Source organism: Melanotaenia boesemani, chromosome 24 (genome assembly GCF_017639745.1).
Source record: "Melanotaenia boesemani isolate fMelBoe1 chromosome 24, fMelBoe1.pri, whole genome shotgun sequence".
Taxonomy (NCBI): domain Eukaryota; kingdom Metazoa; phylum Chordata; class Actinopteri; order Atheriniformes; family Melanotaeniidae; genus Melanotaenia; species Melanotaenia boesemani.
Genome location: NC_055705.1, coordinates 12,527,061 through 12,545,192, shown reverse-complemented (window position 1 = coordinate 12,545,192; position 18,132 = coordinate 12,527,061). Strand labels below are relative to the sequence as shown.

The window sequence follows — 18,132 nt, the reverse complement described above, 5'->3', positions numbered from 1 at the left end:
TGTAAATGAAGAAATGGGAATGAATTTGACTGTGGGACAGACTGCTGGTAACAAAGTTTCTTAACAGGGTCTTTGCCAAATTATCTGTTATGTGCAGGCATAATGCAGGTTCAACTCTTGATCAGGCACCTTTTTTTTTATGTCCAACCAGCAGAGAGACAGAGGGAACCTGCATGAAACGATTGGACTAAAATGAGTGAAAAAGCAGCTAGTTTCCTAAGGAAAAAAGTCTGAAAAGACCTTAAGAATGACTGGATGTAAAATATGTGAAAAATGCTGAAGAGGTTTTGCACAGCACTGTAGCTCTGCCACAAAATCCTCGAATATACCTTAAGTTTATGCAAACTTATTAAAGCACAGTCCCCATGTAGGAACCTTTCTTTGCTATGGTCTAATCCCTCACACTGGATGTCATTGTAACTGTGAAACAACACTGCAACCCGTTAGTGCTGTCTCCAGCTCCAGTTCGTGAGCACCTGATGTTTACACCTCGGCTTCTCTACACAGAGTAGCCACTCAGTCCGTCATCCAAATCTAATATACCCATCCATAAATAGCTCACCTATCGAGCCCATATTCGGTATGAATGACGGAACACTGAAGCCAATCCCGCCCGCCGAATCCAATAAACCCCGCCTCTCCACGCGCCGCCGCCGCTCTAATAATCTCTTAACCGCCCATTGGCCTTAAATGGACAGGCAAGGGGACTTGATTGACAAACTAAATCACGCCCCTTCGTTTACAAGGCCCCTCCCCTCCTTTGGCTCTCTATCAGTGGCTATTTTGGCAACACGGATACGCATGGAGCTTCCATCAACTCCAGTCTCTTTTACGCACCGAGACCGGTTACGCGCGCAGGTACTGGGACTCTAAATTTCCCCATTTTTAGCCGCTACACCGCGCTATTAATCGCCTCTTATGGACTAATATGAAAGAAGTGGATGTAGAGGTCTGACAGAGCCAAGAAAGGAGGCGCATTTCTTGTGGATCATTCTTGTTTTCCCCTCCATCACCCGACTATCAGCATGGATGTCTTGGCGAACCACAGTATCTTTCAGGAACTTCAGCTCGTTCACGACACCGGCTACTTCTCTGCGATGCCGTCGCTGGAGGAAAACTGGCAGCAGGTAACGTCTCAACTTTCAACCCTGATCGCTTTGCGCAGCTTCAACCACACGCCGCTGATTTGTGATCACATGCGCTCGGGATGCAAGGCGTCAACTTTTCCCTCAGAGAGTGCACTGCACGCAGTCCAGGCAGAAATGAGGACGTCAAATACTTCCTATCGCTCATATATCTGACGATTTTTCCGAGAGATGGCAAAGTGGATAAGACGGGAACGCGCGTAATAAAGCTGTCAAATGAGTTACGGGAAGATGAAGATCTCGATCCCGTCACGGGGACTGAATTGGTCATTAATAATAAATATGCATCCCTCAGTTGTCTGAGCGAAGTCCCCTCTCTTATTCATAATAAATACCCTAACATGTCTGGCTTTGTGCCATCTTTAAATGCAATTGTGGAAAAAGAGAAGAACTGTCATCTGCATGTTCGCTTTCGCACCCGCTTCCTTCAGTTCAGTGTATGACTATGGAGAAGTAGAGGGGTCCACGAGAGCACATGGCGATGGATGCCTGTGGAGAGGCGCCGGATCATTGCTGCTCTTAGATATTCCTAAAAAATAAAACATTGCTTTAATTTTTTTGTTAACCAGTCAAGGCAAAAGTGTGTTATACTGTGTGTAGGGTTGTGTGTGCATTCGTGATGGGGCGAACGAGGACATTTAACAGTCGGATGCCAAAGGTTATGCACTCTCAAAATTTTTTAGCGCAAAAATGCGTAAAATCTTTATAGTGTTTCACCTGTAAGGTACAAATAGGTTTATTTCCCTAATGTTTTAATATAAGGGTCACTTGCATTCCTCCTGATGGAGATGCTGTCTACAGTGTTGCATTTGGCTGACCAGGCCAAAGGGGGTAAAAAAAATCATTGCATTGAAATTTGATGCTGGTATTGTTCATGAAATAGGAGCTTCAGCTTTTCCCCTTACTTCTCTGGAGGAGGATGGAGGAGGGGTGACAGGGGGTGAGACGGAGAGAGAGAAACCGGTGCGTGACCGCGGATCTCTTCGTTGTGGCCGAGCTGCCTAATTGGCATCCTACTGTTAGCCACCGACGCATCTTTTCATAACAAGTCTCAAACTCCCTGCCTTTGCTGTCAGTGCGTTTTTAAATTGCACGGGCCTACGTGTACCATATGCAGCGCATGTCTCTCCCCTGGTTCTCACCCACAGCCTGCATATCAAAATCAATACCTAATGCAAATGGAAGAGGGAGACAGCTGCGTGTGTAGGCTGGAAAAGCTCTTATCTGTGCAGACTGAAAATGTCAGTTTTCTTTGACTGAAATTATTGTTTGCAGCGTTTTTCCCCCAAGACAGCGTCCATTTTGGAATGAAAGAGGACCACGAAGACTTTTGCTAGTGATGACTTTTAAAGCTTTCACTCCTTTTCACTAAACTACCCTTATTCAGCAGTTTCCCCTTCTATTTTTAGAGTAATAAATATACATTTTTTACTATTTTCTTTTTTGATTTTACAGATAAACTAACTGAACTTGACCACAGTGATAAAAAGACAAAAATCCAAAATTAAATTGGCAGGTGCACCTCTTGCAACTTTAGAAAATGATTTCTCAAAATCAGTGCAGAGGTAAATATTTGTTTCCCACATTGAACTCTAATCAAAAACAGAATGAGAACTGAATAAAAAGTGTGCATCATTATGTCATGATGCAGCTTAGCAATCAAGGAGAAACTTGCAAATTTCTTCTTTCTTACCAAGTGGTTTTGGTGCTAAACTGAAAAACAGAATAAGAATGACAGCAAGTGTTACACAGATTTTCCCCCAAAGGTCTTGTGATTGAAAGTCTTACAACTTCATCCATTACCAACCCTCCAACATACATATATGATGTTCAAAAGGACATTTGATTGCTGTCACTGTCAAAAATAATTGCGCCTGTACACAGCAAATGTGATGCCACCTGCAGTGAAAAAAGAGCCCTGGAATGAAAACCAGCTGATAAAGCGTTTTAAAACTGCTCTTCTCAGTTTGCGTCCTTTTTACTAAAAGCATTCAAAGTCTCTGCCTCACTGTGAGTCACTGGGGTAAATATCTTAGAAGATTTCTTGGAAAACAACCTCTTATTGTGTGTAAGAAGATCACACTGCTTCCTTGTGAGCACAAGGATTAAGACTTGCCCCACACTTTGAATCCCCTCTCTTCATGCACTGCAGAGATGTTCTTGCCAAAGCCATCCTTATACTCATTGCAGCAGGATGAAGACATCACAAGCCCTCCTGAATACAGGAATTATGAGTTGTGGCTTGCCTTAAAAGCTTTGTCTCCTGCAGAAGACCCATGATTTGAGCAGTCCCCTCTGTATTCTGGGCACAATTTAGAATTTGATGCTTTTATGGCATCTGATGGTGAGATAGGAGGCCGTTGTAGTCGATTCCTAAATGACTCCCTGAGCTGCGAGGGCAAGAATGATGACTGTGTCCCCTGTTGGTGTCTGTAAGGCATGATTCAACCGGTTATAGGGGGATGGGGAGCAGAGAAGGAGTAAAGTGTTTTGGAGGTCTGCAGATGGTACATTTGAAGCTGCTATTTGTCCCATTATTGAACCTAATAGTGCCAAACTGAACTGTGCTTTCTCGCTTCCATTTCCCCATACAGTTAGTTGTTTAGAGTTCGGACAAACAGCAGGGCTGAGCTGGATTTGGAACAAGCAGAGCTCGTCAAAGATTACTCATTATGTGTGGGACCCAGTTTCACTCAATGCAAAGAGAACAAGTGTTATTTTGCATCTTCGGACCAACAGAAATAGCTTGTTATCTTGGCTACAGTTCACAGTGCTTGTTATGCTCATTTGTAAGCTGACATTTGAACAGATAAAGCCTTGTTTAGCCTCACTGTAAAAAAATGTAACAGAATAGTCATATAAATGAACATTTTTGATTGAAAATCAGGCCGATGTGATGGATTTTTCATCCATCTCCAGCCTCCACTGATGACGTGCCCCCATGCACAGCACTTGACCCTGATGAGCAGGATGTAACCAGACACTACCCATGGTTGTCTGTCATTGACCTCAGGACACACTCTCTACCCTCCAACACATATATCATCCCTTGAGGGTTCAACACATGCACACACACACACGCATAGACACAGACACATGTCGACTGAGTGCCTGATGCCTACCCAAGCGAAATATCTACATGTAGCTACTCAGTGCATTACAGACTTCATATGATGTGGACTGATTGCACAAGGCTTTGGTGTTTCTAAATGTAGAAAGAACAGTGGGGCACTCTGACATGAACTCTATATGCAAGCCGACATCCTGAGATGCATCTTCTTACATCCAGTTCTCGGTGACGACTCGATAACTTGCACATGTCTTCGGCGGCAGCAGCATCAACTCTGTCTGGGGGTCGAGGGAAGTTGCCGAGCATGCACATTCTCCCCACTGCAGGGTTTTGCATTTCACAGTCCGATGGGCTTGAACCCCCTCCCCTCGCCCTCCACCCTTGGGGATGACGGGCAAAGGCAGACATTCAGAGAACAAGTGGGTAGAGAGACATGGTGCTTCCTGATGAGCAGCAAGAAGAAGCGGGGATGCAGATAGATGAAGTCATTTAGCATTTTGACTGAGGCCTCTAAGGGAAAAGTTGTTCCTCATTGGGCTATTAAAGCTGTGGTCAGTGCTAGAAAAATGCATCAGCATGGCAAAACCTCTCTCAGCCTCTGGAGACATGATGAGGAGGATTAAGAGCAGGAGAATGAAATGATAAAGAGGAGAATCAGCAGTGGAACTATGAATATCCATATGCATCCATATGCAGCTTTGTATATGTCTGAATGCATGCACGCTGGTGCGTGCGTGTCTCAGTATGTTATGTAATTCTCAGTAGGCCACAGCTGCTTTCTCACACAGACAGCAGGCATGCTGGGGAGCACAGCCAACTGGCCCCCGCCATCCTGTCTTTCTCCATCTCTTGTTTCTTCTTTCTTTTCATTTCCTCGCTTTTTCTTCCTACTTTCTTCTTATAGAATTAGCACGGTATGGATTTTTGATCTCTGCAGGGCTGTTGTGTAAGCTTTGGACTTGTTCATTTTCCTCACACTGTACCGTACACTCCTCAGCTCTGTTGAAATACAGCGGCTGCCAGGTAACAATGCTCTCTGAGTAACTTGTGTTTGCTTTATGGTGCACCGCCAGTGAATATAAAGCTCTGTAGATGTTCCAGTGAAAAGATACCAGTCTAACAGACATATCACACATTTTTTTTGACGACCTATCGCTGGCTGCTACTTGATGTAATTTTATGCAAATTGAAATTAAATCAAGAGGCACAGTTTGGCATTCAGCAAGCAGGCGGAGGAAGGACAAACTGGGACTTAATCTTATTTGTCTCAAAAGAGCTCCTGGAAGTGTTTCCGTTCCAGACATGTTGCTTTATTAAAATGTCACATTTACTCCAAGTATGAGACGTGAAATCAAGTTTGGGTCCTCTTCCAAGAAAGAAAGAAAAAAGTGTTTACTGCCATCTTATTTAGCCCACATTTTCCTTGATTGCCACAAACCCTCAACTTTTTTGAAAACCGATTTCTTGCAGCAGTCGTTTTGCTTCCCTCTTACCCAACAGCAGTCAGATGATTTTGAAGATGGATGCCACATAGAATGTATTTGACATGGCCTGGCCTGTGATGCGGCGAGGCATGAAAGGAAGCCTTTGTGTGGGGCTGCACTGTGTAGCATCTCTGATGGGCTCTTTTAAGGATTTTCACACCCAGACACATCATTACTCAGTGCATCGATCTTAGGAAAAAGACATTTATTAAGGAGCGGACTCACATTCTTTATTAAAAGAGCAATGACTTCATTTAGTTAGTATAAACAGATAAATGAGCTGTAACAGTAAAAACTCAATTTAGCTTTTGAGCAGTGGTTTTACTGGCTGTGTTCTAGGAAACTTTACTTTAAAGAATATAGTGTCTTTTGAATCTATTTATCTTTGTTGCATGTTTGTCTCTTATACGCTGAGTGTATATTGTTGCATGCAGGCTCAGAATTGAATTATTTAGCTTTGATGTTCTGGGATATTCTCTTGTGAAAAGGATGCATTTTCTTTGCATGCACACACCATCAGGTTTGTGTGTCTGTGTATCTTGTGTAATGAGATCTGCGAGCGACCCCCTGACCCAGTAACATCCATTTTGCCATAAGAGCGCTTAGTGAACTCTGCCACCTCTGTCTCATCACTCAGGCAGCTGAGAGGCGATTGCCAGTGATAGGTACCGGCTACTGCTTTATGGGCGCTGATGAAAAGGTGGGTAGCGCTGATGAAAGAGAGGACAGCCAGGGAAGTATTCATTTGTCTGACGTTCTGGTGACAGAAAGCGAGGCAGAGGAGGTGGTGCAAGGAGAAAAAGGCACAGAATCTTGGGTGGGTGGGGGGAGTGGACAAGAGGGGAAGGAAGAGTGGTGAACAAGCACATCTTTATGTATGGCTTCCGTCTGTGAAACGCTCTGCCACCCCAGGTTTGATTAACAGTGAGAAGAGGAGCCAGTCATTTTTTTCACCTCACACCAGCACACATGGCTTGGCAATGACTTTCACATCATTTGAGGCGAAATCGGGAAGCCGTTACAGCACCTTACAGTGATCCGACATGCTTCGCTGCTGCCATCCGGGTTGGCAACCGCAGGGAGTGAAGAAAAAGGAAGAGAAGTCTCAGACACTCGTTTTATGCTTTAAAATCACAGCTTTCTCCATCCCCACTCTCTATCTCATTTTTCTCTTGCTCTGTTTTGCCCTTTGACATATTCAGAGAAGACAGCTTTAACAGTCATAGCTGCCTTGTTTGATTCACCCTCCTCTAACCCTTACTCAAAGTCAGTTTGTTCAAAAAGTGGAACCCAGGAGTGTTATGCAATCAAAATGTAGCACGAAACTGAAAAGAGGCCCCTTTATACGGAACGTGTGGGGTGTAAAAAGCACAAAGACATGAAAAAAATCAGCTGATAAGTTCAAAATAATTCCTCTTACATTTGAAAAAGCTTCTCAAGGAGTTCCTCTAAATGCAAATGATCTGATGGCAAGTAGATTAAGTCTGTGTAAGTGGACAGGGAATGTGCCTTCACAGCTAACAATCAGAGACAGAGACTGTGACAGAATAAAAGCTGCTTGACTTTATTATGTTGATGCAAGGTTTAAAGTTTCAGTCTTCTGGAGAAGGGTTAGATGAGAATCAATTTCATTTTCATTTTTCTACATTAGAACAGCTAAGGTTAGCAGAAGCTAAAACGAGTTAAAGGCTAGGGTTCGGTTAGCTTAAAGACTGGATGCAAAACAGTTTTGTCCAACAGTTAGTCTGAAAAAAAAAACATCAGTAACGAGTTTGTGGTGGTAACAACCCCAATATCATCTGGCTTTGTCTTCTGTGGTACATTCAGGCATTTAGTTCTGGGTAAACTCTGCAGTAGTTGTGCTTATCAGCTCCAGCTTTATTAGCATTTGGAAATATGACACCCGTGTGGCTTTGCTAACTCTCAGTTTGTGTGTGCCACGCTTAGGGCGTCATGAGTCAGTACAGACTGATATGCTTCAAGTTTTAAAAGATGCATTTACCAACTAAATACATCTTCTCAGATATTCAGATCTGAAACAGGCAGAAATACCAGCGAAGGAATTGAAAAGTAGATCCTACCAGTTTGGATTTCAGCTAGCAGCTAACCATCAGTCCTGCTGAGATCTTAGAAACTGCTATCTTCCACATCCCATAGCATATTTAAATGCCATCTTTCCTATTTACCTAATCTCTGTTATTTCCATGGCAACACTGCTTCTGATAATGGGGAAGGTGGCTCACCTTTTTAATGTAATTAAAAATTAACTATGCAAGTGTTATTTTTGGTGGGAAAAATGCATAATTATGTAATTATTTATTTTTATATGGGCGCCGTTAAAGAAAAGCAGCTGTTGGTAGAAGTAAACATCACTGATTTTGTCCTTGATATAATTGCTGAGTGAAATTATAGTGAAATTTCACCAGTTTTACAGATGTTTTAAATGGCATGTAAAATACTAACAAGGGTCACTATTCAAAGAGCCTTTGACTTTACAAAAGTTTAAAGCAATACTTTTCTCCCTATCATTTGACTTGGGCCACAGTTTGTTTAATTATCCATGCCACAACCCTGCTCACCTACTTGAACATCCATTGGCTATAACAATGACCACATATTTACAGTATGTGCAGGCATTTTATTGCTCTAATTGGCTGTGACATCCGAAGCGTTGCATCCAAGCTTCCTACCTACCTGTTGCTAGGCAGCCTTGGCAAGCAGGAATATCAGCTTTTTGTTTGTTTAGCTGTCAGTCTGGGAGACTAATCCCACCCCAAGGGAGTCTTAGCCATCCAGAAACCAGAGATCTAGCCATGTGGACCATCTCTCTCCAAAGACTGAGGGAGAGGATGGGGGAGAAAGAGATGGACCGGGGAGAGAGACAAGGGCAATTTGCCCTGAGTAAACATCGCTGCTTGTTGTTGTCATCTAAAGCCAGTCATCAATCACAGCCTTAAGCTCTCGGTGGTGACAGCCGCAAGGACATGATGCTCTCTGAAATGGGTTGGAAAGTTAAAAAATCAGGACAACCAATGGCAAAGATCACAGTTAAGTTGCCAGTGAAGCTTTGTTAACTTTTCAGGAGTGGTTATTTTTGTAAAAGTATCTTAAGAAGATGTTACCTTGCCTTGCGGAGGCATTGACTATCTGCTTTATTGCATAAGATTCTAAGAGTTCATGTGCCTTTGTGTGCAGTCACGCGTGTACATGCTTTGCATGCTGGCCTCAGTACTGAGCTGCGGTGGTCTAACATGCAAAGCCAGTTTGTGTGTGTTTCAACCTGCTATGGCTCACTGCTTCAAAGCTGTCCAGCTGGTTGGTCAGCATCTCAGGATGTTTTCATTTGTCATTCCTTACTTTCTTCTTTGATTACTCTTTCTCACCCTCATCTGCTTTTATCCGATTTCTGTCTCACTCTGTTCTGTCTTTAATCTCTTTATCTCATCTTTATCATTTTTCTTTTGGTGTTAATTTTCCAACTGTATCAGCTTCTCTTTTATCCTCTCTCATGCTCCTTTGGTTTCTTAAAACTGCTTTATATTATTAAAATTTACACAGCAGTGTACTTGTTTTGGCAGCTTGAAACCAGAGGTTAGGACACAGATGTGTGGTCAGAAATAGATTGAGGCTGTTTTCCATTGTCAGCAGCTGCCGCTAAACTTACTGGAAGATTATGCAGGGTCCCAAATTACCCTAAAGACACTGCTATCTCGAGCCAACTGGGTACATCATGTAGTTTCAGTCATTCCAAGCCCCTGCAGGGTTGAGTTGTCTGGAAAAGATACCACTTCTGTCCTCAACACCAGACAGTTTTCACTTGAACTGGGATTAGCCCGCATGTCAAAGCCTGCGTGTGCAGGTTTTTACTGTGAAAAATATCACTTTAACATGCATGCTTGGAAGAGGAAGGCTGTATGTGTCTAAGTAGACAGACATAGAGGCTGAGGAGATTTCACACCTTGCTTTACTCTTCGAACGGCCTGGGAAGCGCCCTTGTGTGATTTAATGAGACCTGTGGGAAGAGCCATTCATCAGCATGACAGCTTACCTCTCTTTCCCATTGTTCTGTTCTGGTATGTGAGGAGAGCAGTGTGTGTTTTAGCCTTAATGATGGGCCGGCAACCCTTTGATTAGATGAATCTCCTGGTGATAATTAAGATTTGGGCTGCCAAAAGACATCTGTGTTTATTTCTTCCACCCTCTCTGTTTCCCTGGAAGTACTTGCATGCGAGGGAACAGTTTGCAGGATGGTCATTTTTACATTTTAGCCAAAACTGTTAGTTTGGGTGGTGACCTGCGGTTGATGCTTTCAGAGCCTTGAGCAAAGGCATTTGATCATTTCAAACAGACCAACACACACTGGTTTGATTTGCCCCTGATACATAGACTTCATGGATGTAAAAGATTACCTCTGAATGAGATCAAATGATATTTCTGCATTGTGAAACAAGTGTGAATCTTGCTGCATTTGTTTAAATTCTATATTTAAACCCAAATCCAATGTGTGTAAATGTTGCTTCGTGGGTAACTTACGGCAGTACCTTTCACTAAAGTCAGCTATGGTAAGAGGTTTTATCCAATTGATTATTGAACTGGGCAGTTCTCTTCCATGGTGAGACATGCTGTGGCATCTCTGATTCTAATCATTCTTAGGTGTTAAGGATTCATTTCCTCATTTGGCTGGATTTTTCTGTTGTTCACAATCACTTTAATTTCCCTGTTCATATGGCATGCATTTGGTTGCATGCCCATGGCATGAATTCTCAATTTTTGGAATTTTTTCAAAGACAAAATTCATGGATGGCATCTCCACATCTTAAATAATCATCTTACTTTTTTCAATATATGATTTCAGTATATTTTAGCAAATATTCTAAGAACTAGTGAGTCTTGAGTCTCTGTTTTGTGATGGTTATCTGGGAAATACATAAAGGACTCTGTTTTACCCATCCGTTTTTCAAAAGTAAGGAAAAGTGAATGGTTTGGGTTATGCTTACAATCTGAAAAAAGCCTTTCAAAACCCTACATTATGATGACACCAGGATTTTATGGCTGAAGAACTTTCATATTTTTTGTTTGAGCTTTGTTTAATCTCATGACTGGACTGGACTGGAAGAAGACATTGACCAACTACATACATGTTCCTGAGCTTTGTTCCCAGATTGAGTTCTTCTTCCATATGGTTTCCAGCAGGCTGCAGATTAGGTTATCTGGGCCGCAATTTCCGGTTTTAAAATATACAGTGTCAGCAAGGTGCTTGACCTGTGTCAATGTTTTCTGCCTTAGGGACACTTTGTCATCAGTTTTGCTTCCTCTGTGCTTATTTCTTACCATATTCTGAACATTTTTATAATCTAAGTATCCCATAAGGTCCTTATGTTCTTGTTCTTCTCCTGCCAGGACAATGTTATTTGCAAATCGGGGGGTTGATGATTTACGACTGCTGATGTTGGCAGTTCCTGTGTGGTGTTAAAATGCTTCCCCACCCCATAATTCTCTGCAAAAAAAAAAGATGGGTTGTACATTGAAAGCAGCACTAATGCACATTTACTGTGGTTCAGAGCCATTCTCTGAAGCAGCTGTTGATGAGCACTGCACCGCCAGCATTGTGGAGCAGTTATCTGATGGTGTAGACCAGCTTTTTGTCGATGTTGTATTTCACATGGCAACCCAAGAGACTGCATCTTACACAGAGTCAAACCTCTTTTTAGAATCTTCTCATGTCGAATGCAACAACAACAACAACAAAAATCTATTATTTAACACAAAATCAATAAAAACAATCCATTTAGTACAAATTTCATCAAATACTTATGACTTGAAACATTAAAGAATCAATGCTGGTGATGTTTTATCCCGCTATCTTTTAACAAAAACGATGCTGTCACATAAATCTTTCACTACCCAATGCCCACTTGCATATGTCAGGGAAAAACTTATGCTAACAAGAATGAAGGGATCCCCATCCTCCGCCCAACCCTCCCTCCTCAAACCTTGCTCAAACTCACTCCCTGATTGTCCCTGTGAGCTTTCAAGTGGCTAGACAGCACATCCTCCCTGCTATCTAGTTTACTACTATGTGTTATTCAGTCTATTGCCCCAGATATTATTTCATTGTAAAATGATGCCAATTAGTAAAGGCAGTCGCCGGTGGCTGTGGTCTGGCTCCTTCTACGTTCCAGCGGGGAAAGTTATTTGGGTCGGCAGCTATTTTCGGCCTGTGATGTTGCCAGGAATACTTCAGGGAGCAGCCACTGTTTTATAAGAGAGCACATCAATAATTTTCATTGGTGTATGTGTGTGTGTATAAGACAGAGATAGACAGAGTTTATCGGGTTTATGTGTGTGTGTTTATACCTGGAAAAGAAGTTTTTTTTTTTGGTGTTGATTATTCATTCGAACCATTTGTGCACATAAACACACGCACTTGCTCCTGTGTTGCACACACTTCATTTTAATTGCCACAACCTCCTTTTAATTTGAAACACATTAATTTGCCAGCCTTTAAACTTTAACCCCAAATCTTAAAGCGGCTCTAATTCAAGGCTTTACCCTTTGCCCTGTAATCACCCGCTTTTTCAAACTGAAGGTTCGGCTTGTGTGACACCAGTCAAAGCACACACGCAAACTCATGCAGACCTAAAGGCCAAAGTCAATGAGTTCCTAACACCTCTCTCTGTGTGTCTAACCACCCTCCTCCCCTCTCTGCCAAGCAGTCGTACATTGTCAGGATGAAATTGGGGTGAAAAGTCCTCGCACTCCCGCTGAAAAGCCAGTCGCTCTGAACCGAAGGGTGAATGGGTTCAGCCTGCCGTGCTGCCTCCGCCCTTCCTCATACAAACTAAACTCACACACAAGCATGCGCTCTTTTTCCACTATCTCTTGGAGGAGAGCCCGCAGCAGCAGTGGCGGCAAGGAGACATCTTTCAGTATTTTAAGCGGCTTGGGCTAATCTTTGTCACTCAGGTTTGTTTTGAAAGCATTGCTGTGGGATAAAAAGAGAATGACAGCATCCCACCTCCTGTTTGCACGGTTTCAGATGCACATGAAGTCACGCTCTTGCATAACCTAACAGGTTTCCTGTAAACTCACAGTCCAACACGTTTTGGACCCTAAGCTAATCCCCTTTGGTCTTGGACATTGTGCCACTTACCTGTTTTTGCTGCTTGTTTTTTCATAAACACTCACAAACTGGTCTTGTTGCATCTTTGCTAGGTTTGTGGTGTAATAAGTAACAGAGCTGTAAATTGTGGCCTAACCACACAGCATTGCTAAAGCAAAGCCAGCTTCTTATTCACTCTTGGAGAAGCATAAAAAATTAACTGTTCTTACTATTATCAGTGTGGCCATGGCACAACTCTTCACGCTTCATGGGTGTGATTGGGATACCAAGTAGCCTTTTCTAACTGGTACTGTATGAGGAGGAAGCAGAGTTTTTCCGCTTCACTGTTCCCTTTATCTCTCCCCCTCTCTTTCGCTGGCCGCCACTCTTTTGTTTCTCCATGCCTTTTCCAGCCAAGGCCCTATTCTCCTGCCCCGTCATTGTGTGCGGTAATGAAGATTAGCCAGCCTGCCGCACACAATGGGGTCCCCACATCCGGAGCACAGACTCCCCAAATCCTGCTGCAAGCTGCTAACCCCAGTGTAAAACCACTGATGCTGCCGACCCCATCAATCCACGAGACCCCTACACACACATGCATTATTTGATTCATTCAGTCGCACACACAAGCACACAAACATGACCACTAGGCTCCCTGCACTCTACTGTGTTGAAAGCAAATGGCTGAAATGCCTCTTGATTAGATTAGGGTGGTTTTGACAGCTGAGAGGGAGCGCTTGGCGACTCTTATGCCGATAAACAGCAGCTCACCCAAATCCAGTTAAAGAGAGACAGAGTTCCCCTCCCCAGTGAGTGCAACACGGCTCCAGTCATCAGGATTATACCCCCCTCTCCATCCTCCATACCCTGCTATTCTCCTTTTTTGCCTCTATCTCATCCTTTTCCCCATCAGTCTCAAGATGCTTCTTCCATTCTCTTGATCCTATTTCACCCTCACCTCTCCTATCCTCGACTTAATACCAGAACAAAGACATTTTCCACACTTTGTCACAAGCTATTTAGATGGAGCAGAAGAGGTCTTTATATTTCAGTACACTTGTTGTATCTCAAGACTAAGACCTCTTAATAACATATGTTTTACTCTCAAGGTCGGCAGATCTTTACAAGTTCAATCTGTTTACATGTCAAGCTACTTTCAGCACTTAGAGGATACATGTGTAGCTTCGCCTGTGTGGAAAGATGGATTATACAAATGTGACAGCAGTTGTTTGTTGCAGTGCAAAAAATAATGCAGCAAATGTGTGAAATGGGATCACAACCAGTCATTTGTCATCTAGTAATGCACTGTATCCAGTGCTTAAAGTTATAGTTCCACATTTTGGGAAGTGCTTTCTGCAATTTATTAAGTTCTGCCAAATTTTGGTGAAAGGTGGTAAAACTCTAATAAGCTGATTTACCTTGAATAGCATTTTTTTATTTATTTTTTTTAGTCTACAAGTTTTACTTATTGGTTGCTCTGATGCTACTGACCAGACAAGACCACCCCTCCTAGCCATATATGCTTACAGAACATAACCAAAGTATTAGTACCATGTAAGTCAGAAGCAACTTTTATCAGCATGCACACATAGTTGATCTCAGAGAGGTGATTTTTTCAAAGATGTCTTGGCAGGAGCCTTGGTAAATACATGAGTTCTTACATTCTGTGAATAGCCTAAGTGATGAAGCTCCACTTCATCATCACTTAGTTTAGCGTTGGGTGTTGCCCACTTACTGTTGTTTTCTTTTAAATGTTTGCATAAGGTGAGTTTCAGTGCTCTTTTCACACCCATACACCCACACCCACTCATGACACTGATGGAAATAACTCAATGTTCAAAAATCTGCAAACAAAACCAAATAAAAAAATAATAACGAAATACTTTGAAATCCATAACAGTAATTATTTTTTAATAGAAAATCTTGACTTGATGACTTGCTAATAACAGTTTTGACTGTCTGAGCAATAGTTTAATTTATTAGGCACAAATAGTTTTTTTTAGAGTCCTTATTAAGAGGTTACAACCAAACCAAGTTTTACTTTATTTTTAGTCTTTTTCCACCTGAATTTTAATCATAGCTATTAGCATATAACAGTTAAATGGGAGTAGGAAAGTACAATCGGTATTTTACTTTAAAGCACACAGTTACACAGAATTACTTTAAGTGCAATACACTTACATTCCTTCAACATCTGTTCAAGGTTGGCATTTTAATTGTCAAATAGTAGTGGTTATTTTAATGAATAATGATAAGCCTGTTTTCTTACACAAAGTGAACAGGGCATTATGTTAGGATTGCATTTATGAAGGCACCTGTTAAAAGTAACAGTTTCTAATATTTACCAACATATAAGTCCACACAGAGACAGAACAAACTTTGTTTTTTAGGTAAAGATAGAATTGTTTCAAGAAATATGTGCAACAGCACAAAATATGCCAGGCCCGTATGAGGTGCTGCAGTGCTGCCACACACCAAACACGGAGAATAAGGCAGACAAGGATACGAATAAAAATAAGGAGACAAAGCCCTAGTGGACAAGTTGGAGATATCAACTATCTAGAGACCAACTGCATTCATATTGGTGGGTTAAATGATCTTTCTGGAGTAAACAGGCAACTTTAGTATCTTTCCAAAAACCTTATCAGTGATTCCATTATTTAGTCCTTCCTTCTTTTTCTTTTGTTGCATATTCCAAATTAATTTAGCCTCTTAATGTTTTCCAATTCTTAATCTAGCCAGCTGACATCCAGTTGCATATTCTTGCATTGTGCAATAAGTTTTATTAATCCCTCCACTTCCTCCTTCTCTGCACCTTCTGAAGATTCTTATTCTGTTTACCTTTTAATGGTAATAATAAAGCCATTCTTCTGTCACACCCACTGTGCAATGGACAAACTGTTCATTCTACAAAAATCAATTGAATGGTAATTGTTACGTTATTTTAATAGGGTAATCATTAGTAACTCATAGCTCTCTTAACACTCTGTTAAATGATGTGAACATGATTCCGCCCCCTCATTGCTCATATTTAGATATCTTACATCCAACCAAGTGTTATCCAGGAACACTGACTTCTTGCAGCAAAATGCCCACATTTTTGCACAATGATCATACATGGTCCAAAGTAACTTAGGCTTTCACTTGTAGTCTTGTCTACTTTCCATCCACGTTGTGTTGACGCCATTGTAATATGGGATGCCAGAGGGTTAGTCCCCAGTGTCAGTTTGACGTGAACGTGTGCCTTGCTGTTGTGTCTGCTCAGAGAAAGCGATGGGAAATGTCTCTCTGCTCCATTAAGCAGAGGTCACAAGGTTTTTGTGCTCTGAGTGCTCCATCATTGTGGTTTTCCTGCCAGATGAAAGGTGCTTTGAAGATCACACTCAAATACACACAGTTATGTCGTGTAAACCTCCTGTAACAAAGGGCTTAGTGTGGAGATGTCCTGCTTAAAATTATCAGACTAAACCCAATTCTCATACTGAGCTGAACAAGAATCAAGCCCTACTTTAGTGTGGGATCTAACAAAGTCCATCCAACAAACTAGAATATGTTGTCTGTTAACAGCTTCAAATGACTATTAATGCACCCAACCAAACAAAATTTCACTGTGTGTAAAAAGAGGTGGCAGTTTTACAATGAAATGTGCATTATTCCCTCAAACTCCGTCAGCAAATTGTGATTTAACAACTGCCGGTGTCTGTTATCAGCTTGAAGCCCGCTCTGTGTAAAACCGCCTCAAGGTGCTGCGTTGCCAGGCTTTGACTGAGAGGCTGATTATTACTGCGAGGCTAATGTCGTCTGATAAGGCCGTGTGTGTAATTAAGCTGTTTCCGTAGTGTGTTATCTGAAGCTAGGTGGCTGCCTGGAGAGATGGAGCTGTTAGTCAATGAGAAGGAGAAATCCTGTCTGTGGCATTTCAGGCTTCATATCTTTTTCCCTTCTTCTTCTTTTCCTCCTCTAATCTATGGGGAAATTTTTATGTTGGTGTTTGCTTCACACCTTTACTCACTTTTTAAACTTCCCTTTCATAACCTGAAATGCAATTCTTAGCATAGCTTGAGTTGACACCTGCTTTACCTGTCTGTCTTGTCCAAGCAAGCTACTTCTACCCTTTACATCATTTTTCTTTGCACCCCTGCCCCCCTCTTTTTTTTTTCTGCATCACTGGTTCAAAGCTCCATCAGGGCACCAGGAACTCCAAGATCCCTCCTGGCCAAACCCTGTACCCCCTGCTGCTCTCTGCATTGACAATAACAGAGCATTGCGACTATTCAGATCAGTGTTGAGGAAAATAAGGTGTTATCTCCCCACCGGCTCCCCCACCCTTCCCCTCCTTCTGGCCCCGTAGGCAGGTTTCCCGCTCAACTGGGATCTGCCGATGACGCCATGCTGCTCTCCAAGGAGTCTGAAATCTGGGGGTTCTTAGTGAGTCCACGGGAAGAAGCAAAAACCCCGAAGGGGAGATTAGAAGGGAGGGTGCGCTTTTTGGAGATTTTATGTGTGCATGGGTTAGGTGTGGCAGTGGGGGGGCTGTGTAAGTATTGCTCGGTGAGGCTATAGATTACTGTCTCTGTCAGCTGTGACGGCCACTGCTGATGAGCTCCTGCGCGGTATCATTTCATATCGATTAGGCGCCGCGATGCAAACACACACACAAACACACAAAGGCTGTTGGTGAGATGGACGCTGCCTTGGGCTACTGGTCATTTAGCTGTCACCTCAAAGTGATGGTTTGGCTCAGCTCACCAGATCAATGGGAGACACAGACCTAATAACACGCAATGGCAGGATAAAACACACTCATGTGCATAAACACACCCACACTGTGTGAAAGACTGCTCTCTGAATCAAGTGCCTAGCCAAACTTTTCCTTCGATAAATGTGTCAAGTGTGCCGTTGAATTACAAGCAGCAATAACAAAGATGAGCGTAAACAAAGTCAGTAAAGCAAAACAACATGTCATAAAAATGAAATCAAAGGAATAAAAGAAAAGATATGACAATTTAGTTAGCTGCTTCATCGCAGAAGAGATTTTCATACCGATGTGAGAGCTGATGTGATTGTTACCTACCTGTAGGGTAAGAGTGTGATTAATTTTTTAGAGGGATTTTTAATCAAAGCCTATATCATGGTGGTATTGCATTGAGACCACATTAATAGAAGCCAAGGCTGTCTTATTTTCTGTGACCAATGTCACTGCGTGGTTTAAAGAAAAGCAAACAACAAGCAATAAACATACTGTCACTTGACTTTGAAACAACAAAAGAAGCATAGCAAAGATGCGGAGAAGCATATGCTAATTCATCCATGACATGAATGTTACTCACT

General features: G+C 42.2%; 1 protein-coding gene across 1 annotated transcript in view; it reads left to right on the top strand.

The window, feature by feature from the left end:
* The first annotated feature begins 813 nt into the window (after nt 1-813).
* Nucleotides 814-18,132, top strand: part of klf7a (Kruppel-like factor 7a) — a 41,177-nt gene continuing 23,858 nt past the window's right edge. The window contains exon 1 of the mRNA XM_041979244.1: nt 814-1,127. Coding sequence (XP_041835178.1) covers nt 1,026-1,127 — 102 coding nt within the window. The 5' untranslated portion in view covers nt 814-1,025. The remainder of the gene's footprint in view (nt 1,128-18,132) is intronic.